Source organism: Colobus angolensis, unplaced genomic scaffold (assembly GCF_000951035.1).
Source record: "Colobus angolensis palliatus isolate OR3802 unplaced genomic scaffold, Cang.pa_1.0 Scaffold117, whole genome shotgun sequence".
In the NCBI taxonomy this organism is placed as follows: Eukaryota; Metazoa; Chordata; class Mammalia; order Primates; family Cercopithecidae; genus Colobus; species Colobus angolensis.
In genome coordinates, this window is record NW_012112808.1 from 7202277 (window position 1) to 7228874 (window position 26598).

General features: G+C 41.7%; 1 protein-coding gene across 2 annotated transcripts in view; it reads right to left on the reverse strand.

Moving 5' to 3' along the window:
• RALGAPA2 (Ral GTPase activating protein, alpha subunit 2 (catalytic)) overlaps window positions 1-26598 on the reverse strand; it is a 321938-nt gene that overhangs the window by 275825 nt on the left and 19515 nt on the right. For both annotated transcript variants that reach the window (XM_011963148.1, XM_011963143.1), the window contains exons 2-3: window positions 13795-13905; window positions 9703-9755 (exon numbers count right to left, since the gene is read on the reverse strand). In XM_011963148.1, the coding sequence (XP_011818538.1) occupies window positions 9703-9755; window positions 13795-13905 (164 nt within the window). The remainder of the gene's footprint in view (window positions 1-9702; window positions 9756-13794; window positions 13906-26598) is intronic.

Consider the following 26598-nt stretch of genomic DNA (forward strand, 5'->3'; position numbering starts at 1 on the left):
TTCATTTTATTTGTTCTTGTCCCACTCAAAAACCATAAAGTGGTCCTCACAGGAAACAAAATAAAAAGCAGTAACAGCCTGAGAGGTTTGTAGAGGAAGTCCTTCACCTTGGCACGGGAGGAGGGAGCAGCACGGAATGATGGCTGCACACTGGACAGCCCAGAATAAGGAATAACAAAGCAGAGAAAAGCAGAAACTGTGGCAACTAGTTAATTGTAAAAATATGATTCTGCTGTCTTGCTATGTATTATTCGCTTGTAAGAAAAGCCATTAGCCAGTGTATGAAGAAAGAAAAGGAATCATTACTTAATCCTGTAGGACACCTAGCCTGAATATATTGACTTGCCTAGAATTCAGCTCAGACATTTTCACTGAACCTCCACAGGAGCTTTTAATTTGTTTTCATTTTCAAAGAGTTATAAAAGATATGCAATTCCCACAAAAGAAGAAGAGGAGACAGGGGTTGGGGGAGGAAGAGAGGAGGAGAAGGAGAAGGAAAGGAAGAAGAAAGGAAATAAATCTCAGAATTGTTTGTAATCCTATTATATTCATAACTCTAGTTTTTCTTTAGGCAATTCACTATTAGTATCTAAAGCAAAATGTTACTATTAAGTGTGAAAAGTTATAAATGAATGCATTTGGATGGCAAACAAAATCAACATTCAAATTACTGGATTGCATATACAAAGCAATGCTACCGAGAGTGAAAATCAGCCATTTGTTTCATCTTAATGGCACTGTACTGGATATCGCTATATTACCATTATCAGGAAAATCATTAAAAATTCTTTTCCCCTACTCTAAGGGAAAAAATTAGAGGCTAAATCCACTATCTATATAAGCTCACCTGGAGCAATGAAGAACAAGAGACCCAGTATTGAATTCCATTAAAGTAAGACATAGATTCCACTACATCCCTGGATTCACCACTGGTCAAATTATGAACCCCAAACATAACTACACCCAGCAAGACTGTGCACACGTGAGTCCAGCTGTCCAATCCAGCATAACACTACACTGCAGGGAAGGAAGGGAGTCAGTACATACAGGCGTGTAATAAATCGCAAGCAATCAAATTTCAATACTAAAGGAAAAACAAAAGCTAGCATCCACGGTATTATTTTTCTTTCTCTGTATATCCTATAAGAAGCCCACATGTCATCTGCACTTGCTGTGTGGTCCACATGCTGCAGTTTGCCTCTTCCATCAATGCTTCTCAAATAAGAATCTCCTACCAAAGGAGGGGTGACAAAAAGAGATGGGGCATCATCCTGGAGTGCACTGGAACTGTTTTCTTTATTTTGAAGGGGAAACAGATGGAGAAAGGATGAAGGTGTGGTGGGGAGATGAAGTCCTAAGGAATTTGACTAGCCTTTATTTAACATTATTTTCATTTTAAAACATGCATGAAAACAGTAGAATGAAACTGTGCATGGCTTTTCAATTCTGTTTGCAGAGGGTCACTTTGGAGCCATGCTTCCCCAACCTGTGGAGGTAAATGCTCATTCCCCTCAGCCAAGGGCACTCTGATAATAAGAAGATGCCCAGAGAAACCATTTCAGTAAAATTCTAAACCTTAAGTCAAAGTCCTCTGCATCACAAGGATACAGATGTACAAGATACTAAGGATTTAACCGTGTTTAACAACGAAAAGTGGTCTTTCAAACGATGAAATAAGGCTCTACTGGAGGACTCTAGAGCCTCCCTGTACAATACAGTAGCCACTAGCCACATGGATCACCTGAGGCCAGGAGTTTGAGACCAGCCTGACCAATATGGTGAAATCTTGTCTCTACCAAAAATACAAAAATTAGCCGGGCATGGTTGCGGATGCCTGTAGTCCCAGCTACTCGGGAGGCTGAGGCAGAAGAACTGCTTGAATCCATGAGGCAGAGGTTGCAGTGAGCCAAAATAGTGCCACTGCACTCCAGCCTGGGCAACAGAGCAAGACTCTGTCTCAAAGAAAGAAAGAAAGAAAAAAGTCACAAAGTTTTGTAAGTCACGGTTGTTGGCTTTAGAAGAATTTGCTTTTCTTGTTCATTTTATTTGTTCTTGTCCCTCTTCCACTCAAAAACATGTACAAAAATGCAAACAAAAAACATGGAGTTAGGATTTTTACAGTCTCATTAGGAAGCTAAGGCATAGCCACATTAAGGGATAACTATGGACATACAGCCACAGTCAAATGATAACACAAGGTAGTGCCATTATATCAGTCACCAGGAAAGAATAAGCACTTCCAGCAGGAGTTGCCAGGAGAAATTCGTGGGTCTGAACAGGGCCTGAGAGAATGGGCCAGATGGGGAGAAGAGCTAAGGGCAGTCCCTGAAAAGAGAACTGAATAAACGAAGAGGCAGAAGTGCAACTATGCAAAGAGAGGTAAAGGGGCAAAGTGTTAGCCCAACAGAGCACTTCCACGGAGTAACCACAAAATATGAAGGAGAGCTACACCAAGAGCCAGGGAGAGGACTGTGGGTGTTAAACCAGCCTGGGCCACACTTTCCAGCATAAAGAACCCATTCAGGTCTCCAGGAAGGCTAATGACAAGAGAGAAACAGGGTTTAATATAGTGGGGTAATTTAAATAAAATTTAGAATAAGGAATCTGTTAATCTGTGATTTCAAATTCTGTGATATTTGAAGAACATCTGAATGAGTGGCACTCCAATGCCAGAACATGTTTACGTTTTGAAATTAAGCCTCTTCTGTCAATGTATTTTAATTGGAGTGTGGGAGGGTAAGGAAATATCAAATTCTATAAACTTTCTAAAACATATATGTATAACTCCAAACTGTTCTATTTCTCTAGTAAAAGGGGATGGCATACAATGTGGCAGAAACCTTGAAACAGTATCTCTGAATTAACTATATTGTCTTATTCTCTGTATTCTTGACGTGCTGACATCTGGGGCCTCAATGACCTAGGAAGGATGCCCTTCCAAGGGTTAGCAAATTCCCAAAGATAGTGGCTCAGAGCATGTTTCTGATATGCAAACCAACCAATATCAAATCCATAACCCCAACCACATCCTTGTATGGGCTCTATCCCCCTCCCCTAATCACCTGGGGGCCAGGTATGGACAACCAGGAGCTACCCACCCCTACGGTCCCGTCAGCTGAAATTATTCAAACTATCCAGTCCTAAGCCTATGTAGTTTGCTTACCTGGCCTTGCCCATTCCTTCCTGCAAAAACCACAATAAAAGCTCCTGCCCTCAGTTCTGTCTGTCTCTCCTTCTTTCCTATTTGCCTACTGATTCTGCCTTGGTGCTTCCCTGTTTGGCTCTGTGTGGCATGTCTGTTTCTACAGGACTGTGAGCATAATTAAAACTTCTTCCTTCATAACAATCATTTCCATGTTTCTGTGCCTTACCACACCTGATTAAAACAAATCCCAGGTATCATTAAAATAACCTCTCAAGCTTGAATCCAGAAGGTTCTCAAGGTTATGTGAATTATTTGATCTTGAGGCCCATTCACCAGGTACCTTGTGTTTCGACACCAACCCTCCTTTCCCTTATGCAGGTAACTAATTCAAGAGCCATCACCAAAATATCACTTCTGAAAAGAACCATTCAGGATTTTCTGTAACTCAGAAGGTCATTACTAGAGTTCTGACATTAATTCATTCTTACCAGTAGACTCTTCAGTTCGCCACGAAATACTGATTTATGCTCCATGAGGACGGGAGGCTCTGTCTGCCTTGCTCATTGTTGTATCTCCAGCACCTACGTGTGTCTGACACAGTGCATACCTAATAAATGTGTCTTATGAATGAATGAATTATAAAGAACAGTGCATGTTGATATAGACAGCCTATGGAACACAGCTTAGAAAGCAGAATAATCAACACTCCTAAGTGGTAGGCAGCATGCCAGTAAGTTAGGAAAATAGGTTCTAGAGTTAGACTAAAGGTTAAATCCCCACTCTCCCATTTACTAAGTGTGTACCCTTGGGCAAGTCACCTAACTCTACAAAGTCTCCAACATTTCATTCATATACAACTGGGAAGACCAAACCTACTTCAGAAGGAAAGGATTAAACAGCCTAGCCCATGTAAAACATGTAGATTCCTGTCAAGATGGTAAATGTAAATTCATGTTTTGGAGTCCCACACCATCATCCTCACATCTCCATTTGAAATAAAAGCAATGATGGATGAAATATGTTTGTTTAAAGTACAGTAAAAGTAGAGTCATAACCATAGTGAAAAAAATATGATAGGCCAGACGCAGTGGCTCATGCCTGTAATCCCAGCACTTTGTGAGGCCGAGGCACGTGGATTACCTGAGGACAGGAGTTCAAGAGCAGCCTGGCCAACATGGCGAAACGCCATCTCTACTAAAAAATATAAAAATTAGCCAGGCGTGGGGGCAGGCGCCTGTTGTCCCAGCTACTTGGGAGGCTGAGGCAGGGAGAATGGCTTGAACCCGGAAGGCAGAGGTTGCAGTGAGCCAAGATCGAGCCACTGCACTCCAGCCTGGGCGACAGAGCAAGACTCCATCTCAAAAAAAAAAAAAAAGACAAACATCTCCATGAACCAACAGAAACTCTCCTAAGAGGCGCACATATCTGAAGCTACAGGCAAACGCAGCTGAAAGGTCAACTTCCAAAAGGTACAGGTGTTCCCATTAGAGAGGAAGGCAGGCAAAAAGGTCTGCTCACTGCCTGAGATCATGACCTGGACTGGCTGGTGGCCTTCACTGCACATTACTTACTTTATCAGAATACTATAATGTCTCCAATACTCTACATCTAAAAACTACTGTTTCCTTTTCCAAGGTTCCCTTTCAGGGCATCCCTGACTTACAAGGCAGACAGCAGCTCTCTTTACATACTCTTCTTTCATGCCTTCTTATCTCTTACCTCTATGCTTTCTTCCAAGCCATTTCTTATTTATAGAATATCTCTACATGGTATCACTTTTGTGATTTAACACATCTAATTAACTCCACCTCTTCTCAAGGCAGCCTTTCCCAATTATTTACAAAGTGATAAGTATTCACTTCCAAACGCTTATAAACTATCTCTTTACAAGCTTTACACGGCACTATCCTACAAAGCAGCAATGAAATTACTTAGTACCCAGAATGAAACATACAAATTACAACCTACCTTCTAAAGCCAGAGACAGAGGGAACATAAGCATAAACAAAAGTAATGCAAGTTTATTCCTCATTCATATTTACCACGCAAAATGAAAGTTTTATGAAGCCTTGAATAATATATATTTGCTCTATTATATAGGCAACTAATCCTCTGGAAATGGTAATGAATCAGTATTAACACCCTCCCTAGTCTACAATTTCGGAACACGAAGAGAAGGTTTGGAAACTTCTGAGAGAGGGACAGATCTAGAGTCTCTGAAGGGTTCTCCTGCTGCAGGCCAACTAGCCCTTAGATCCATGACAACAAATCTAATTCTTAAAACATTGCTGGGCTTCGAAGAACACAGAGAAACTAACAAGGGACTAAAAAATGGTAGGGGAAGAAGGAGGAGTAAAGAGGGAAGAAGAAAGGAAGCAGAAGACAAGTGAGCCAAAAACTGATCTGTGAGCAACATGCAAAAGAAAAAACTGCAGAATGCCAAGGAGCTGATGGCAATACTAGCACCAGGATCTACAGGTGGCTGTTCTGTCCAGCACCCAGTCCCCAACCATGGTAAGTTTAGGAAACTCAACCTGAATTTCCATTCATAAACCAGAACCCTCAAATGGAGCTAAAGTGCCCTCAATCAAGAGCATTCCCAGACTCCCGGCAAAAGCAAAGACAAATCTTCTGGGAGAAACCAGAATTAACAAACATGAAATCTGTAGTCATTCAGTATCACTCTCAAAATCAAATATCACAAAATATGCAAAAAAGAAGCCACTGTGAATGAGAGGCAGCTGAAATAACAAGCATAATTAGACAAACACTTCAGCTACTAGGATTATCACATACAAAATATGAAATATTATGCAGTAAATGTTTAAGAAAACAAAAGATGTCTAAAAGTGAACAACGATCAAGAGACAATCAAAAGCAACCAGCCACATAAGAATGCCAAATCAAAAAAGTTGTTAAAACATGAAAAAAAATCATTGAAATGTACAGCTCAACAGATTGGTAAAGTAGCAGATTTGTTCCAAAAGAAGTCAGTGAACTGGAAGAAAGAACCAAAGAGACTTCCCAGAATGCAACACAAACAGATTGGGGGAGGAGAAAATAAAAGCAAGCTTAAGAGACAGGGAAGATAGATCAACAAGTTTAAATAAGAATCCTAGAAAGTATGGCCAGAATGAACAGAAACATATCAATATTTGAGAAGACGATTGCTAAGAATGTTAGAGAACTGTAAAACATGAATCCAGAGACATGAGAAACATATATATACCAAGTAAGATAAGAAACCTTCAACTAGGTATTTTGTAATTAAACTACAGAACAACAGACACAAAAGATCTTAAAAGAAGCAGCCGGGCGCAGTGGCTCATGCCTTGTAATCCCAACACTTTGGGAGGCTGAGGCGGATAGAACACGAGGTCAGGAGATTGAGACCATCCTGGCTAACACAGTGAAAACCCGTCTCTACTAAAAATACAAAAAAATTAGCCGGGCGTGGTGGCGGGTACCTGTAGTCCCAGCTACTCGGGAGGGTGAGGCAGAAGAGTGGCGTGAACCTGGGAGGTGGAGCTTGCAGTGAGCCAAGATCACACCACTGCACTCCAGCCTGGGCGACAGCACGAGATTCCATCTCAAAAAAAAAAAAAAAGAAGCCAGAAAGAAAAGACATTTAAAGGAACAACAATTACATCAAAAAAACAGAGTTTCAAGTTGCTGCAATGGCCACTGGAAGATAGTAAAAATGTGGCATAAATACTATTCCTCCTCTTCCTCCTCCTACTACCATCACCACCACTACTAAGGTATGTAATGTAAAAACTTCTTGAAGACAATAAAGACCATGCTAAGGGAGATAAAACTGAAGGGATTATGAGTCTTCAAAGAGAAGCTTCTTTGCCAATACATTTTAAAACTTTGGTGATAAGAACAAATCCTTAGATTTCTCCAAATTCTTAGAAAAATATATAACTTACCAAACCTGAATCGAGAAAAAAAAAAGAAAAATCTGAATAATACTAAAACAAGTCTAAAACTATCAAAGAAATCGAATAAGTGGGTAAAATCTTCACATAAGTAAAAAAAGCACCCCAGTTTCAGGTGGTTATATAGGAAAGGTAAACAAACTTTCAATGACAGCTCATTTCAATCTTATAAAACTATGTTATACAACAGAGAAAGAAGAAATGCTTGACAATAGGTTTTATAACCATTATGACAGGACCAGTCAAAAACAATATGAGCATGAGAAAGAAAAACTGAGGCCAACCTCAGCTGTGAACATAGATCCAAGAATGCAAACAAAATATTAGTCCAGGCTGGGTGCAGTGCCTCATGCCTATAATCACACAACTTTAGGAGGCCAAGGCAGGAAGATCACTTGAGCCCAGGAGTTTGAGACCAGCCTGGGCAACATAGGGAGACCTCATCTCTACAACAAATCAATAAGAAAAAAAATTAGCTGGGCACGGTGATGCACACATGTAGTCCCAGCTACTTGGGAGGCTGAGGCAGGAGGATCACTTGAGCCCAGGAAGTCAAGGCTACAGTAAGCTATGTTCACTCCACTGTACTCCAGCCTGGGCAATACTCTGACTCAAAGGATAATAATAATAGTAATTAGTCCATCCAAAAATCTAGAACTGTAATTCACAATATTAATACTCAAGAAGAATCATCATCATCTCAATCAGGTTTTTTCAACAAAAAAATTTAAAAACCTCAAAACCCATCTATGATTTTTTTAAATACATCTCAAACTAGGAATAGAAACAAACTTATTTAATTTGCTAGAGAATCTACCAAAAAGTTACAGAAAATATTACTCTTAATGTTTCACATTAACAAAACTCTCTTTAGGTCAAAAACAAGATGACCCTTTATCACTTCCATTTACCAATGTACTGGAAGGCTGAGTCAGGGCGGAAAGCAGACCAACTGGCAAGTATGTTCATTCCTTACTCACAGACAATCTGTCTACCAAGAAAACAAAACATCTGTAGACAAAATGTAGGAATTAAACAAGTCACATATATTTACCTAATCCAGCAGTGGGAATGAATAAACTTGAACTAAATTTAAAAACATGGGTAAATCTTAGAATTAATGTTGAGGGTAAAAAACATGTCAAAGGTGATTATGTACCATAGAAGATCATTTCTATTACACTCAAAACCAAACAAAAACACACAAGAAATTATTTAAGGGTATAAATATATGTGGTAAAGCCATTTTTTAAAAGAAAGAGGATGATAAAATGCAGGGGAATGACTGTCACAGAGGTGAGAAAGGATGGTGGAAGAGCACCTAAGTAGTTTTTAGTTCCTAAAATGGAGAAGGGGTAGGGTGTCAAGAGTATGTGCTTTATTACCATGCTTCCTAACTTACATATGTTACAGATTCTTTAACCATGACATAAATAATATAATTAAGTTGATAAAATAGTACAAACAAATGATGGTCAGTAGATACATATTTAACTAACACACTTAATTAAAGCTCCTGTTAAAAACAACTCACTTACACAGGTTTCATTCAAAGGAGGGTAACCACAGGAAACATAATAACCACTACAGAATATGCAGTGAATCAATGTGTGTACTCTGGAAAGGAATATAGCTTTCAAAGGAGAGAAAGGGGAACCAGGGTTATTGAGCACTAGCCATGAAGACAAGTCCTGGGCTGGAAGTTTCCCATATTTTGTTTTTTTCCATAAACCCAGAAAGCCCCTCATCATAAGGCCCTGGATAACTCTTCTACTGCAGGAGATCTTTCCTACAGTGGCTTCCCTCTAGAGCCAGCTCTGCACCTGTCCACATGAGGCCTTTCCTTTATAGCCATAAAAGTTCATCTTCTCACACCAACCTAAGCATACACCTCTCAAACCACAAATAATTTCTCAAAAACCAACAATTAACTCTCAGAACCTATAACTCAGTTCTGAGTGTGTTCTCCAGGTACCCGTAATCTGGCCACTTAACTAATATATTTGGACAAGAAAGACTTTACGCCTAATAAGTCAAAAACCACACCCAAACACTGTTTCAACACTGAAGATATGATCAATGCACACAGATATATAGATGCATAAAGATCTAACCTCACTAGTAGAAAATATATATTAAAAAAGTTTTTCCATGTCGGATTTATATATATGTGTATATATATGTGCGTATTTACATATATCGACGAATCATCTCCAATGTTAGAGTATAAGAAATTTACATAAGACTTACATATCAGTTTATACAACATTTTTAGGTACTTTTTTTTTTTAATTTTTTACAGCGCAGTTTCTCAGTGTGACTATATGACCTTTTGGAGAGCAATTCAGCAGTATCTGCTGCTATTTAAGATGTGTGTACTCTTCCATCTAATAATTTCACATCTAGGTACCCATACAGGAAAAACTCTCACACGTTTGCAAAATAAGAAAATTATTTGTAGAACTGTTTGTAAAAGTGGGAGGGTGGGAGGAAGGAAGGAAAGAAAAAAAAATATGTCCACCAATAGCCATTTTTGTCTTCAAATAAAATTAAAGATCAAAAATACTTTATTTCCAACAAGAATTACAAAAGTTAAATAAATTCATCAAAACTTACTTCAAAAAGGAAGAGGATGGAGTCCAGCTCCTCCCTTTGTGACTTATTATTCCCTGGAATATTAAAAAATAATTGTTATCATGACATCATTCAAACTTTAGGACATTACAAATTATGCTAAAAGGCAGCTTAAAACTAGTAAGCCTCAACATACATTCATTTATTCAAAAAATAGCAAGAGGCAGTATGGAGAACACATTAGGATTGCAAACAGACAACCGAGCCAGACTGCTTGGATCCACATCCAGCAGAGCTGCCCCGTGCTAGCTGCTTGAACACAGCTTCCATGTTTTCCAACTTGTTACCAAACTATGATGGGTAATTTATTCATTTCTCAACTAGTTACTTATTGGCTCAAATTGTGGCAGAACGCACAGCACAAAGAAAAATTTCGAAATTGGTAATATAAAAAGTCATACAGCAGATAACTATAAAAGTAGTATATCTTTTTGGGCAACTGCACATTGTCCTATTCATAATAACAACAGTAATAAAACCTACAACACCTGCAGCAGAGGTTACCATTTTTTGTCCTGTCTGTGTACCAAGTATCGTGCTAAGTGCTTGACATACATCACTTAATATAGGAATCCAACAAACCTCTTCTGTAAAGGGTCAGACAGCAAATATCTTAGGCTTTGCAAGGCCTCTCTTAAAAACACTCAAATCTGCTGTTACAGTACAAAATCAGCCACAGATAATACATAAATAAATGGATACGGCTTGTCTAATAAAACTTTATTTATAAAACAGGCAGCTATAAGCTGTAGACCCCTGATCTAACTGAATCCCCACAGCTCAATGAAGTAGATATCATTCACTCATTCGTTGAAAAACTACTACAGAATGTCTATATGCCAGGGATTATTCTAGGCCCTGAGGATACAGAGTGAGCAAAACAGATAACAACCCCTGCCCTCAAAAAGTTAATATTCTGGCAGGAGGGGGCATTCTATAAATGAGTGAGAAAAACAACAGGGAAGGCAGATAGAGAAGCCTAAAAAGACGGTATGCAATTTTGACTGGGGAAGTCAGAGAACATCTCTCTGGTAAGGTTACATCTGAGACAAGATCCTTTGAGGTTAGGAAGCAAGCCATATGGAAATTTAGGGGAGGTGTGTTCCAGGCAGAGGAACTGAACAATGCAAAGTCCCTGTAGCTGAGCATGTCTAGCATAGTCAGAAAACAGCCAGAGGCCCTTAAGGCTGGAGCACACAAGGGGAAGAGTTGGAGCAGATGAGGTTGGAGAGTAGGTGAGGCAAAGGAAGGCAGATTAGGTGGACTCTGAGACCACTGTAATGGCTGGGAATCAGAACCCATTTGAAAGTTTAGAACAGCCAAGAATCATGATTTGACTCACACTTTTAAAGGACTCCAGCTGCTCTTTTGACAAGAAACTATGGGATGGGAGAGGGCACAAGTGTGGAGGTGGGAGACCATTTCTGCGGCTAACGCTATAATCCAGGTGAGGATATCAGGAGTTTTAGTGTTACCAGTGTAGGCAATGAGAACAGGCCGGTGATTCTGGATGTATTTTGAAGATAGAGCCAATAACTCTGGAGTTTTTGCCTGAATAAATGCAAAGGCTGAAGTTATCACAAGATTATTTATTTCATTATTCCTGGTAGGCATTTTCTTTTATTTCTTTTTTGGGGTACACTGTCTTCCCTACACTCCAATCGAATACAGATTATACTAAAAGCAAAAAAACTTCAAAAATCTCACTATTTTTATTGGTTCTTCATTATGATTCTTTGCAGCAGATTGCAAGAACGGCCACAATCAAAGACCATCGCAGTGCCTCACCCTGAATTCCTTCCGCTTCATGCTTGACAACTGCCCCTGTTCTATAGGAGCAATCAGGGCATCTGACAAGGGGTCCCTCAATTTTTCCTCTCCATCTCAAAATGTCTCCATATCTACACTATCCCCTTATCTGCTCCTCCGTACATAGAAAGACCACCTGTACACTCCTCTCTGTGTCTCTTCTTCTTCCTTGACCTGTCTCAACCCACTTCCCCCAACACCTACACCATCAGTTATCCCCCACTCCAGCTGACCCACTCCTCAGTCTGCAAACAGGCCGATGCATTCCTCAATAACCTGCCCATGACCAGGGTGAAACACAATCTGTGTCTTCACATCAAACTTTCTGAAAGGATATTCTCATGGGTCACCTTCACCAGCTCACCACCCTGTGATTCCACGTTCATCTGTTTGGCTTCCGACCCGTTCCTCACCTAGAACCTTTCTCTCAGCACTCACTGACCAGCACACTGAGGGGTTCTTACTCCCCAGCCCAGCTGCATCTCACGCACCAACGGGCTGACCCTACATGACTTCAATTCTTTCTCCCCTGGGCCTCTGTGACAAAACCCTTTCCTGGCACCCCTCCCACTACTCCATCGCTTTCCTTTGCATATACCCAGTAAAATAAGGAATTATCTAAAAGTTCTGACCATCACTCTCTTTCTCTGTATACTTTTTCCCTTGACAATAGCATGATTTCACCTCTTTTCTCCCAAGCTCCAGTCACCTACATTGTACCGTCCAGCCAACACCTACACCAAGGTATCCCCCAGTCACCTCAAACACAGACTGCCCAAAGCTACTCTCACCCTCCTGCCTTCCAAATCTGGCTCCCCTCCAGGGTTCCTACTGTTAATGGTACCTCACAAAGCAGACTCAGTGTCCTGAAAGCATCTTTGACTTCTCCCTTTCCCTTATAACCAAGTCTCATAGATGGTAGACCCACTGAGACACAACACTTTTCTTTTCCCTTAACTACTGCCTCCCTGGATCAGGCATCACCATCCCCCACAGGCATGACAGCATCAGCCTTCCAATTGGTGTTCCTGCCTCTAGTTCACTTGCTACTTTACAAGACACTTGTCATAGTAGCAAACGCTTTCAAGAGCTCTAACCACCTCCAGAACAAAGTCCAAACTCCTTAGCCTGCAATTCAAGGCTCCTTGCAAGCATTATCTAATTTCCTGCAAATCTCTTTCACACACCTTTGCTGCAAGAAAAAAAAAAAAGCTTTTCCCATAGATGTCGTAAGAACAGCCTTGGCTCTACTCACGTTCTCCCCTCCACCAGCAGTGCCGCTCTCTTCCACCTGAAATCCTGCTGTCCTTTAAGGTCCATTCCCAAGGCCACCTCTTCCCCAAAGCCTCATCTATACACTCAGCAGGAAGTCATCTCTCTCACTTCCCAAGAACCACAGAATTCTGTCTAAATGTCTTACAGAACTAACTTTTTAACTTTTTTCACAGTTATTTATGCATATGGCTTATTTTTTAAATGAATGAATGACATGTACTTCATAGAGCTGTGGGGATTCAGATTCAGCCCACAGACTACACAAAAATGAAGGAAGACGGTGACGGTAGCTACTACTCACTGACCATGGACTATGTGTCAAACTCTGTCCTAAAACGCTAGGATACCTGTGAACCTGTTTAATGCTGACAAGAGGACGCCAACTCAGAGAGAGGTTAATCCACCCAAGGAGAAACAGCCAGAAGGGTGGGGCCGGGTTCCCAACCCAGTCTGGCTCCCCAGGCTACACTATCCGGCCGCTTAGGTGACAGGATGTATAAATGTATACAGAACAGAACATATAATGTGACCTTGTTGGTTTGATTTTCAAAGAATATAGTCACAAACATATATAAACATAATACACTAATAATATATCTGGAAGGAGATGCAGGAAATCTTTCATAGTGGTGCCTCTGCAAGCAGGGCAAAACAGACAGTTGAGTTTTCATTTCAGGTCCTTTTACAGAATTTAAATTTTTTAAATAGTACGCATGCATAACTTTTCTTTCTGAGTAACTTATTCTTTTGAAAATCATGCTCTCTAAGGGTTTCTTCTGCTATTTTTGCTAGCCATGTGTTGTTCAATTAACATCTGTATAAGTGAAAGCTCAAGAGAAACAAATATGCCACCCTGTCCACCACGCTCTCACAGCTTTGCTAAAGTCTTGGCAAGACAGAAGGCTTAAAAATGTATAATTTGTAGCTCATGATATACACAACTTATAAAAATGCCTGCATGTTTAAAAAAAAATACACAGAAATGCTTACCTTTTAATTTCAAACTATTTTCCAGTGTTATAAAATTTTCATAGAAGATGAAATATATCTGAGAATAGTTGGTCTCAAAAAACTGCTTAAGATCACTTGCATCCACATTATCTGAAAAGAAAAAGTTTCCATTTACAACAATTCACTTTATACAATTACCAGAATTTAGAAATAACCTTCTCCGAAAAGAAGGCAAGTACAACTAGTTTCATTCCGTTATAAGACAACACAGAACAAAACAGTATTCCTGTTTGTTTATTCTCCACCTAAGAGAGTTCTTAATTGAACCTTGGGTACCACTCACCACTCAGCCCTGCTCAGGAGACCGTGGGGCCAATTCAGGGAGATCGGAGCTGACGGCCGCCAGCAAGGACAGACCAGCTAGAAGGTCAGAGGTAAGCAGGGGCAGGTCTGGGGAGGGACAACATGACTTCCTGTTAGGGGATGAGGAAGTAGAGGTTCATGAAGGAGGCAGTTTTTGACACAGGCTGTGAAGAGGGATAGGTTTGTATCTCTGAAAAACAACTTTGCTGGTGGAGCTTCTAAATGGACCAATTTCTGCTTCCTCCCCACCAACATACCTCTCTGGGCATGAAAACAGAAACCAGCTGAAGTGAACTAGCACAGGCTCCCCAACCACAAGCTTCTAGATGACCTGCCCCACTCATGTATGGACACTGTAGGACCTACCACGTGTTCCTAGAGTTGCCCCTGTTGTACTAGACAGTTTTGCTAAACCACAGACTGCGGACAGAGAGGCGGGGGTGTGGGGAACTTAGCACAGTGACAACTCCCACTGGGGCTGAGTAGCAACACAGCCAGTTCTTCCAAGGGCCCCGGGCAGCCAGGGTAAAACCTCACAACACTGGGGGTCAAAGTAGTCACCCTCTGTCAACGTACCTTTGTACATTTTCCTCAGCAAACAAGGTTGTTTGTGCCATTTACAGTCCTGACCAAGGAGTTGGCACTTTGGGAGAATACACTAGCACCTGAGGAAAAGTAAAAACAGCTTCCTGGAGCCAGGCATTGTAGCTCACACCTATAATCCCAGCTACTTGGGAAGCTGAGGCAGGGGGATCGCCCAAGCCCAGGAGCTTGAGGCTACAGTGAGCTATGGTTGAGCCACTGCACTTCAGCCTGGGCAACAGAGTGAGACCCCTGTCTCTTAAAAACAAAACAAAACAAAAAACAAACAAACAACAAAAAGCTTCCTTAAAATTCTGCAAGGATTACTCAAGAAAAACATGTGTTGCTCTTCAGTCTGTAACAGTGTTGTACTAATTGTCTTTGCAGTCCTAACACTGAATCTATGTGAACATACATACTATGGTGTTCAAATTACATAATGTTAGCAATAACACAGATGATTCTGAAGAGTTGTTTTTCTCTGATAATTGTATAAGAGCTTTTCATGCAAAAATGTGCCCTGGCTCTTTGAAATAATGCATGTAAGGTGTTTATAAAGTCTTATGAGCTGCCAATTTCACACTATATTTACTGCACCAAAATAAAACTGGGCACAGAGCTGTGAAAATTCCTAGCAAGGAACAAATTTACTGTGTGAAAGCAGGTAGCAAGGAAACTAGTATCATCAACCCACACGAATATTAACATTCCTGTGAGCTACACAATCTTGCCAAGGAATCCTTGAGTGCCTTGTGCAGAATCTGCCAGTTCCAAGAAAGAGTTCAGTACACTTCAACTCTAATGCAAACTGCTAGCCCATCTACCACTAACTGAGCCCTCTTTCTGAAGCCGGCTTCACTCAGCTGGCTCCCACTCCCCCTCAGCAGTCAGCTGAAACATCCCCACCTTACCCCCAAGACTAGGTCTGCACCTCTGCTGTGTAGCCCCCACTCTATGCTTCCCTGTCACAGAACACATCACATTTTACTTAATTATGGTGGAATTCTGATTGAATTCCTGACTTAATTCTGATGGAATGCTCTGTCTCCTCCGTTAGACATATTCCCTGCCCTCACAGAACCGACAGCCTATCTCATGAATCATTATGTCCCATGCATCTAGCACAATATTTAGTTCAATATTTTCTTGAATGAATTGAGAATTCATGAATTAGCCTACACATACAATGATAATGACTATACCTTGTAAACCTACAAGAAATAGCCTAACTCTCAAAATCCTTGGGGAAATCAAAAGACAAATCTCATCTCTGCTAAGGACTCCTGATTTCCATCTGCAGCCCTGACATCTCCCACTGCAGGCTCTAGTCTCACAGCCTGCTGCCAGCTGATTCTCCACATGAGGATCTCAAAGCCCTCTCAAATTAAACGCGTCCAAAGGGAAGTCCTCCATCAGATCCTGTTCTTCCCTCAGGCTCTTCCCTCTCAGTAAGTTGGAACCCCCATCCACCCCGCTGCTCTGGCCACAGCCTGGGCATCACTCCTCATTACCAATCCCCAGTATGCCATTCTATTAGCCTGCCTTTATCACGTACGTGTTCCAGCCCTGGACCGCTTCTGCTCTCCACGGCCTTGCCTGGTCTATGTGGCCATGAACCCTCACACAGGCTGCGAACTCTGCCCATTGCCTGGGTTCTCTGCTTCCACTCTTCTTCCATTCCCCGTAGCAGCCAACAGGAATATTTAATAGAGTCAATCAAATCAGATCACTCCTCTACTCAAAACCTTCCATCTGCCTTCAGTAGGACTTAAAATCCGAACTCTTTACCATGGCCGGCGAGGCCCTGCCCGATTTCCCCCACTCAACAACAACTTCACTGCACACCACTCTCCCCCTCACTCCCTATCCTCTAGCCACTGTGGATTCTTTCCATTTCCCAAACTTCCCAAACACATTCTCCACTTGGGGCCCCTGCAGGATGCTACCCCCACTCCCAGATCTTCATGCAGCTGGTTCAGTATACGAGACAAAGTAGCAAATGCAGACACTATGTCTGTTCATCCTGCTTATATAACAGCAGAGTTCCACAAAATCCCTTGCCAGTAGAATTTTACAAAGCCCCTGACTCAAAGACTCCTCACAGCCCTTCAGAAGAATGCCCTGAAGATGATAAGCAGGATACAGCACCAGTTCCCACATCTCCTGCCTGAACCACAGCATTTTCAGAAAAGATAGATTCATCTCAGCCCTTGCCTCTTCCTGCACATAATATCTGACAGGATTAATGATTATGCCTCTATAACCTATAACCAGATGACCCTCACACCCAAACCTTGATAAGATTTTGCTCTAATGTAACTTCCGAGCACACTTAATGTAACTTCTGAGCACATGCAGAGTGCGCCACCTGTATATCAACTGTGGGCTAAAGCACTACTTTGGAGCAGTCTAACAGACACTCTCTGACTAGCCCTGGTTGCAAACCTCGGCAAGACTTCTGAATAAAACTCGAACCTCAGCAAGACTTCTGAATAAAACTAATTTTAATTGTTTAAAAGCATCAATTTTTTTTCATCAACAGGTCTCATCCTTCAGAATCTGGATCACACATGACTTCCTCAAAGAAATCTGCAAGTGCCCCCATGTATCACTCCACATTTCCTCCTCTCCCCGGCCCTCTCCCTTGGTAGGCTCTGCAGTGAATGTGCCTCAGACACAGAATGCCATAAGCTGGCAAACAATTTCTCTAGCATGGAGGATGTGGGTGTGCTGATGCAGCAAGCTGGCACAGAAAGCTACTGCGAGATCAACAAGTCCCCATCTTTCCCTCCCTTACTCCCTCATTCCCTCAGACACTCAAATATCAGCAAACCAAACAAAGAGGGTCCTCATCATGTTCAAGGATCCCTCTTATACACTGAGATGTCCTCATGAGGCCAAAGGTCCAGGTAACAACCACCTTTATCCTCAGCCATCCAATATCTTTCTTGTCAGGCATTGGTGGTGTTGAGCTTAAGTGCTCACTAACAAGACAACTAGATACGTTCCAGGGTACCCAATGCACAGTGAACCCGGATGCACAGCATCTACATACAGCACACTCAGTTACTCAGTTTATGTACGTGTGTTGAGAACTCCTCATTGGTCTGGGCATCCTCTTCGCGTGATTCCCCCTGACAGCACTTCAGACGAGTTGAAATCATCCCTTTATTAATTTGCTGCCTCACTGTCCGGCTGCTAGAATGTAAGCAGCATGAGGGCAGAAATCTCATCTGCTCTGCTCACTGTTGCATCCCCAGCCTGAAGAACGAAACTTGGTACATGAAAGGTACTTAACACATTTGTTAAATGAATAACCAAATAACAAATATCAGATATTTTATCTTTAATTCAAAATCTAGAATCATTTCTTGATTTGTCTTTTTTTTTAAAGACTCATCAGAATAATATTTATAAAGTAAGCATAGGTCTCAGGGAAGGCAATCACAGGCAATGGAATTCAGCAACCTGCAAAAAGAAACACAAGAAAGGATCAAAAGCCTACTTTTTAACAAGGCTAATATCAAGAAACATTGAGATGTAACAGAAAGGCTTTGCTCAATTAAAAAAAAAAAAGATGACAACTATGACCACAAACTTCCCTCAGACAGGCATTCTTGACCCACTCACTCAAACATTTACTAGCCCCTATCCATGCCAACAAGTGCTGCGTTAAGCTCTAAAAAATTCAAAGAGAATACGACCCGAGGCCCTCAGGGGTGCACAGGTAAATAAGCAAGTAACAGAATAGGCACCATGGCTGAAGCCCATGCTGGACACCACAGCAGGGAGTGGATAAGGCCACATGGGGAGGCCAGGAATGCTAATGTCATACATTTATGTCATGCTTTATGCTTTAAAGGAAATGTTCATGATTTTATTTTATTTGACCCTCACCATGGCCCAATGAAATAGATGGGCAGGTGTGATTAAGAGAAAGAAACCTCAGGGTCAGGATCTCATGTGACCTGCCCAAGGTAACACAGCCTGTTGGGGACGTCAACAGAACCCCTACCCTGGTCCTGCAACTCCATACCTGAGTAGTACAAAGGCCTCAGGGACAAATGGGAATAAATCAGTCAGGAATATAAAAGAAATAAATCATCACCTTGAGGATGAGCAGGAGAGCCAGAGGAGAAAGAGAAGGAAGGAAAGCCCAAGGTAAGAAACAGGAGTAAGTGACACTGAAGAAGCAGCTCATGGAACTCTCCCCACAGCCTCTCAGGGCTGTAGGGAAGAGGGAGGGAGGGCAAGGCTGCACTCCAGAGTCCAGGTAGGAAACCGCCTTTGAAGGGATGGCTTCCAGGGTTTGGCATGGAATGGATGCTAGCACACTGGCTTACTACTATTACAGAACTCAGGGAAGTATGTCCAAATTAACCACAGGGAAGCAAATGGCAGACAGCCTGGCAGAGCTAGAGGTCATTTCTGAATTTTTAAAGAAACCTCCTTTAACTTCTCATTTTCCTGCACCACCAACCAACAGATTGTAAACTGTGTCTATTATTTTCACCTTAAATCTCAAAGATAATTTTCCACATACCACCCGAAACCACCCTCCTCCACCCCTTTGTCCAGCTAAACCTCTTGTTGACAAGTATTTCTCCACATCTAGCTGAAAGGTAACAGCAAAGGTTGAGGGCAAAACCTCTGGGGCACACTGCCTGGATTCAAATGCAGAAGCCACAGGGTCTTGGACAAGTTATTTAAACACTCCATTCCTCAACTTCATCTTTAAAAAGGGGCTAACAGGCTAGGCACGGTGGCTCACACCTGTAATCCCAGGACTTTGGGAGGCGGAGGCTGGTGGATCACTTGAGGTCAGGAGTTCAAGACCAGCCTGGCCAAAGGGGTGAAACCCTGACTCTACTAAAAATACAAAAATTAGCTGGGTATGGTGGCACATGCCTGCAATCCCAGCTACTTGGGAGGCTGAGGCAGGAGAATTGCCTCAACCTGGGAGGAGCCAAGATCGCACCACTGCACTCCAGCCTGGACAACAGAGTGAGACTACATCTCAGGAAAAAAAAAAAAAAAATTGGGCTAACAATGGTTCTTACATCACAGGGCTGCTGTGATGATAAAATGAGCATATGTAGAATGCTTACGAGAGCTTCAGTCAGCATTATAGAAATGTCAGTAATTTTAGAATTACTTTGCTCCTAGCAAAGGTCATTAATCCTAATACAGCAGTAAGTACTACTAGTAAACACACCCACAAAACCAGTGGGATTATCCCTCTATTTCCTTCCATGTATAATCCTCTTCAATAGCAATTCTATTGCTTTTTAGTTGGAAGCGTCATAACACAGTATCACAAAAACCTGCTTCAGCAGACCCCTAGACAGCACCAAAGGAAGGGAAAAAGTCCTCATCTCACCCAGTGGGATGCTGTCAAGAGAGGAAGGAGCTCATGTTCAGTTCTCCCCTGAGGAATGACCCCCCTGCACCTTCTACACTGCCTACACCCCTCTATTCCCAAGCCAGAACTAAGAGCCATCCAAGCCCTGTCTACAGTCCTGTGTGTAGATGAAGACAGGTGTCCTTTACTATTTTACTGAAATTCCCTGGATAATGGCACTGAAGGCCTGATGATCAAGATAACAGGCTGGTGATAGAAAAAAGGGTAAATGAAGAATGTAAGGCAAACTTGACAACTTAATAAAAGAGTCATTCAGAAGCACTCAATGAGAACAAGGAAAATAATGAAGTGCAAAAGAACTAGTCAGACATAAGACAGAAAATGCTGACAACGATGAATGTCATTAGTAATGCACCATTACTTACTTATAGGCTAATATGATTCTGGCGATTTCACATTTAAACAGCTGCCTAGGTCCCTGGGTAGTTTGTAGAAATGCCATAAATCATTCCTTCCTTCCATCCACACATTGGGATGGTACCACCCACAGTGATCCAAGACTGATCTCTTGACTTGCTTTGACTAAAAAGGCCTTAAAATGTGGCAGTGGTTGCTGGGAGAGCCCCAAATAGTGTCTGATCCAAGCAAAATGAGAAAATTCATGAAGAGCTGAACCCAACCCACCAGTCTGGAGACAACCCCAGGCAACCATGAGTGAGAAGAACCATCCCAGCCAATACAGACCCAACACAGTGAGGGAGAAAAATATATGCCTGTTGCTGTAAAGCTTACGGAAGCTGCTAGGTTTGGGAAGGTTTGTTATGCAACATTGTTATAGAAATGTTGGTGCAGAAGAAGAAACTCAGTACAGAACAGCCTCACTGGTCATGAAGGCCAGCAAACCTATGCAGAGATACCGCCAAGTATAATACATCATCCCCTCCATTAAAGAAGGAAAAGCAGGAAAAATGAATCCAAGTTACAGAGGCTGCCCACTGACACAAACTTTCTGTCAACAGTGATCCATGCTAGCCAGGGTGAAGGCAGGAACTCCTTTTCCTGACACCAACCAGTATGTTTCAGTACCTCCTGTGCCTGCAGTAATGTGCTAACTGCAGGTCAGAAGCTTATCTACATCAGGAGGCAAAAATCTACAAAATAAGACTTTCCAGACTCAGCAGGCTATCAGATCATTAAACAGGAGGTATATCAGGAATGACTGGCTTTAATGGCCAATCAACATTCTTATCATCATCATTATTATTAAAGAGAAATTCACATCTGGAAAATGCCTATAAATACAGACTTTAAAATGTCTCCTGGAGAATCACTTGAACCCGGGAAGCAGAGGTTGCAGTGAGCAGAGATTGCACCACACTGCACTCCAGCCTGGGCAACAAGAGCAAAACTCCGTCTCAAAAAAAAAAAAAAAAAAAAAAGTCTCCTGGACTGATTATTTGCAACTACAAAGTATGCGTGTGGATGAAAATACTAATTTACACAGCAGAAAACTTAATGCATCAGACAAAAGACTCCAGCCCCGGTGCTATCATGGCGTGAAACTCAAGATCTGGTCAAAGATGTGGTGTGAGAAGCCCAGGTGGGGAAGGATGGAATAGGAAGTGGGCTGTGAAGGAAGCACAGAGTCCCTTTTGTCCCCTTAGCTAAGCCCTAGTCATCCCCACAAGTCAGTTCACAGGTAAGGACACCTTGCCCGGCTCCTCACACACTGCTCTTAGATACCTCTCCTACTTCTATACCTCAGTCTCCCCCACCAGACTGTGGACAGAGAGCGTCAGGGTCTCCCTTCAGCCAAAGCATAGGTACTGAATACACGTGTACTAAATAAATGTATCAAACACCAGAATTTAGATATATAGAGAGGCTTCATAATTAATCCTTTCAAGTATTCCTGAAGGTCACACCAAATAACAAAAATGATTTTTTAAAAATCAAGGTAAAACTTCTTACAATAATGGACCAAAAAAGATTCCTCCAAATCAGAAGGAGTCAGGAATACTATCCTAGATAGAGATGATAAATTACTAAAACAAAGTAACAAGCAATGAAGGTCCACCCTGCAGCTAGTATTAATTTCTAGTAAATAGCAACATTTTCAAAAGAATGATGGAGCAAATGTATGTTCATTCCTGAAGTTACCAACAGCATTCATATTGTTAAATTACCTAATATTTATCTACCATCTAAGTCTCTATGTAAGAAAAATCTGAAATCAGAAACATCCTCTCAGCACTAAAATTTTTAAACTTGCTGATATACTTTAAGTGAATTCATATTAATTGAATTACATCTTTTTACTTTTTAACAAGTTATTTTCTACAAAACAGCAAGGAATTATCGCCATCATATTTGTTTCACACACACATATATAATGCCTGCTACAAATGTAAAACTTAAGGCATAACTATGAGTAAATATTACCAAAAGTACACTTTCTAAAACATAAAATAGGACAGGAGCAGTGGCTCATGCCTGTAATCCCAGCACTTTGGGAGGCCGAGGCGGGCAGATCACGAAGTCAAAAGATCAAGACCATCCTGGCCAACATGGTGAAACCCCATCTCTACTAAAAATACAAAAATTAGCTGGGCATGATGGCACACACCTGTAATCCCATCTCCTCAGGAGGCTAAAGCAGAAGAATCACTTGAACCCAGGAGGCAGAGGTGGCAGCGAGCCAAGATTGAGCCACTGCACTCCAGCCTGGTGACTCCGTCTCAAAAAAATAAAAATAAAAAAATAAAATATGTCCTCAGGCCCACAATTTCCTCCTGTCTCTCAATTAAAGTGGGCAAAATTGGTAGAGATCACAAAAAAGACCCTTAATACAAATGTTGTAAGGAGTTTCAAAAATTAAAGAAAATTAACATAATCATTCTCAGTTAAGGAGTTCACTCCTCCTGCAGATTCAGCCAGCAGCTCAGGCCAGGGGTTCCCTCAGTTCCTGTCCTGTCATCTGAGTTCTGTCCCACAAACCGAAATACCAACAGCAAATCCCTTCTTGGATTTTCTGCTTCAAGAAACTCCACCCCCAATCTCACTCACCCTTCCCCATACCCTCCCTGTCCACTACCCCCTCTCCTCTCTGTCATATCTTTTTTAGTCTAAGGCTATTTATAGAATTTCTGCAAAGCTTTATGAACCAAAAGACATAAGTCCATTCTACAAGTACACTTGTCTAATATCATCAAGATTTCATATTTCAGAAAAATTCTCTGAAGTACTATACATTCAATCTGCACCCACTTTAGCATAAACATCATTGGAAATATTTATATGGAATTACTCCTGAAGTCATCCAGAAGTAAAGTAATAATGTACTCAAGATAACCCTGGCCCCTCCTTTACTACACAGCACCCCACCAAAGATCCTCCCCTTGCTCCTTGCAAGACCCCCCCATTTCCTCCTCCTTACCTAGCTACCATGAGCTGCCTAAGAAAGCATACTCAGTAAGGAAACTATAATTAGAAGTGATCATGGACCACCCCCTAGGTACACATCAGGAGATGTCCCACCAGGCCTTGCACTCAGGTTTCCATCCATCTCCTGGGAAATCCAATTCCCACATGATCTTCATCTCTGACTGTCACCCCCACACAGGTCTGGGCATCACTAATCTCACCCTAGCTTCCTAACCCTACCCTCCCACCCACTATATCCAATAAAGCTCACCAAATCCTCTCTTGTATGCCACCTGCAAAGGCTGTTTCCTTTCAGCTGTACCTGAAACCGGGAAGTCCCCTCAGCACACTGGTTCCTTGCAGTCTGCCTGGTAAGGCTTTTGTCTTCCTCCTACACTCACATACCTCCAAGCCTAAGATGAGACAGGTGGCCCCCTTGCTCCCTACTGCAGTCTCCAGACCATTCTGGTCCTTCCCCTCACACACACAGTGCTCCTCTGCTGCTCACACCATCTACCTCCAACTACATCTGTACCAACTTTCACTGACTGGAGTTGCACAATCTTTCCCCTTCCCAAGACTCTCCCGAAGATCCCAGGGACTGGCTAACTGTCTTTCAGTACACGACGAGCACTGTCTTCACTCTGGTTCCAACATTTATATATGATGCCTGACTCCCTCATTTCTAATGAGGTTGTCCTCTACCCTACCTCTGCCGCCCACACCCACAGCCAGATCCTAGACCTGGTGGTTACTTACAATCTCCCCACCTGCAAGCCTCAGTTTCAAGCAATCTACTTTCTCGTCACCCGCTATTTCTTATCCTTCCCGCCCACTCCTTCTGGAACCCTAATTCCAACAACTCTTCAACCTTACTGGGTCCTTGAATCCAATAACCCCACCATCTTGTCACTATCTCTGATGCCCCTCAAGTCCTCACTTCCTTTCTTTCTCAATTTAGCTTCCACAGTTCCTCTTTTTAATCAATCCTTTCACTGTCCTTCAACCCCTCTGCCATCCTTCTCCCTCTAACATATTCATGCAATAACACCCCAGTCTTAGTTTCAACCCTGATTCAATGGAAAGTATTTATCAGAGCACAGACCATGTACTGGATACAAAAGATTTTTTTAAATTTTGTATTAAATATTTTATGCATGTGAAAAAAACAAGTTTTGTATATACATAATTTATGATGTATAATAAACACCTTAAATCACCCACTCAACAAAAGCATCCAATCCAATCAGGCTTTGACACCACTCCCCAACACTGCACTAAGGAGTTCCACACCGCTAATCCAATGGCCAATTTTCACTTCTCTCCAGGGCCAACAGCAGATACACATGTAATCTGTGCCCAAGCACCACTAGCCTGGTCCATCAGAAGGAAGCAGAGTCCAGAAGCCTGACATAAAACTTCTGGATATATGTTGGGGCCTAAAGTGTATATTCTCCTATTGCAAGTGATATAGTTTGGATATCTGTCGCCTCCAAACCTCAAGTTGAAATCTGATCCCCAGTATTGGAGGTGGGGCCTGGTGGAAGACATATGGATCATGGGGGTGGATTCCGCATGAACATCGTGGTGCTGTCCTTGCAGTAATGAGTGAGTTCCCTCTCCATTCGTTCCCATGAAAACTGATTGTGACAAAGAGGCTGGCACCACCTCCTCTCTCTTATCATGTGATGCCCACTCCCCTTTGCCTTCTATCATGAATGGAAGCTTCCTAAGGCCCTCAAAACAGGAAGATGCTGGTGACATGCTTCTTGTACAGCCTGCAAAACCATGAGTCAAATAAACCTCTTTTCTTGATAAATTACCCAGTATTCCTTTATAGGAACACAAAAGGACTAAGACCATAGGAAATGAAACAAAGTCATCTTTTAGCTCCACTGACAGGTTTGTTTCTTACATACAATTACAGCCATGTTGTACATGCTAGCTATACTAGTTTAAATTATAACAAAAAAATCCATAAATATATATTCAAAAATTTATCATAACTGAGCATTTATTTCCACAAGCATTCTCCATAGTATTTTAAACTAAAAACTGAGAGCAGCCTGGAGCAGACACTGTTGCTTTCTCTCCAGCTCCTTCACCTCACCCACTATCCACAACAGACCGTCCCTCTTCCTAACAGAGCCTCCATTTGCTCAGGGATCTTCCCCTCCACAAAGCAGTGCCCCTCTCAGAAGCTGGCCTGTTCCCAGTCCCAGAGGGAAGACCTGATACTGCTGAGCCAGTTATGGTGGCAACATGCCCCTTGCCAGTGACTCAAGTCTGTGACCCAATGCTGATCAATACAAAACAATAGAAAGTCTGATGAAAATAGCTGAGACAAGCTTTATTGATTTTGAGGAGTAAGTGTTCCCCTTTTTCCTGCCTTTGGCTATCACTCTGTCTGAGTGCAATGGCTGTGGGCATTTTGCCACCCTGAGGACAAACCGGCCACACTAAGGATGGCAAAGCTAAGAGGCGGAAAGTATCTGGACTGTCAACATCACCAAACCCATGAATTAGCTAATTCTGGGGCCACCCTGCCTTGGGGCCGCTTTTTATAGGAGAAAGAAATTCTTATTACTTGCTTATATTTGAGTTTTTTGTTACCTACAACCAAAAATATCCTTGTAGGCAGACAGCTGACATAAAATTTGCCAATTCCAACAGGAAACAAACACTAGTGTCAACTGAAAAGATCACAGAAATTATAATACTAATCCTACTTCATTTCTGAAGGCATATTGTTTTCATTTCTTTACTCCTATAAAGTAAACCAGATGTACAACATCAAATTCTTAGCAATCAGATAAATAGTAACACTTGGTTAACCAGGAGTGATAGTCCTTGTGTAAAAGTAAATCTGTATAAAGACATAGTCCAAATACTTAGTGTTAACCTTTTTAAAAGTACAGCTATTTTTACTTAACATTTTTGACACTCATTTCTCAAATGCAGGATTCTAAAACTTCGTTTTTAACACATATCAAGTACCAATATAATAAAACACACTATACAAACTGAGATCAAAATCAAATGTGAGTTATATTACATTTTAATATATTTATCTCTCTTTTAGGAATCAAGTTTCATCAGATATTTTAAAGTCA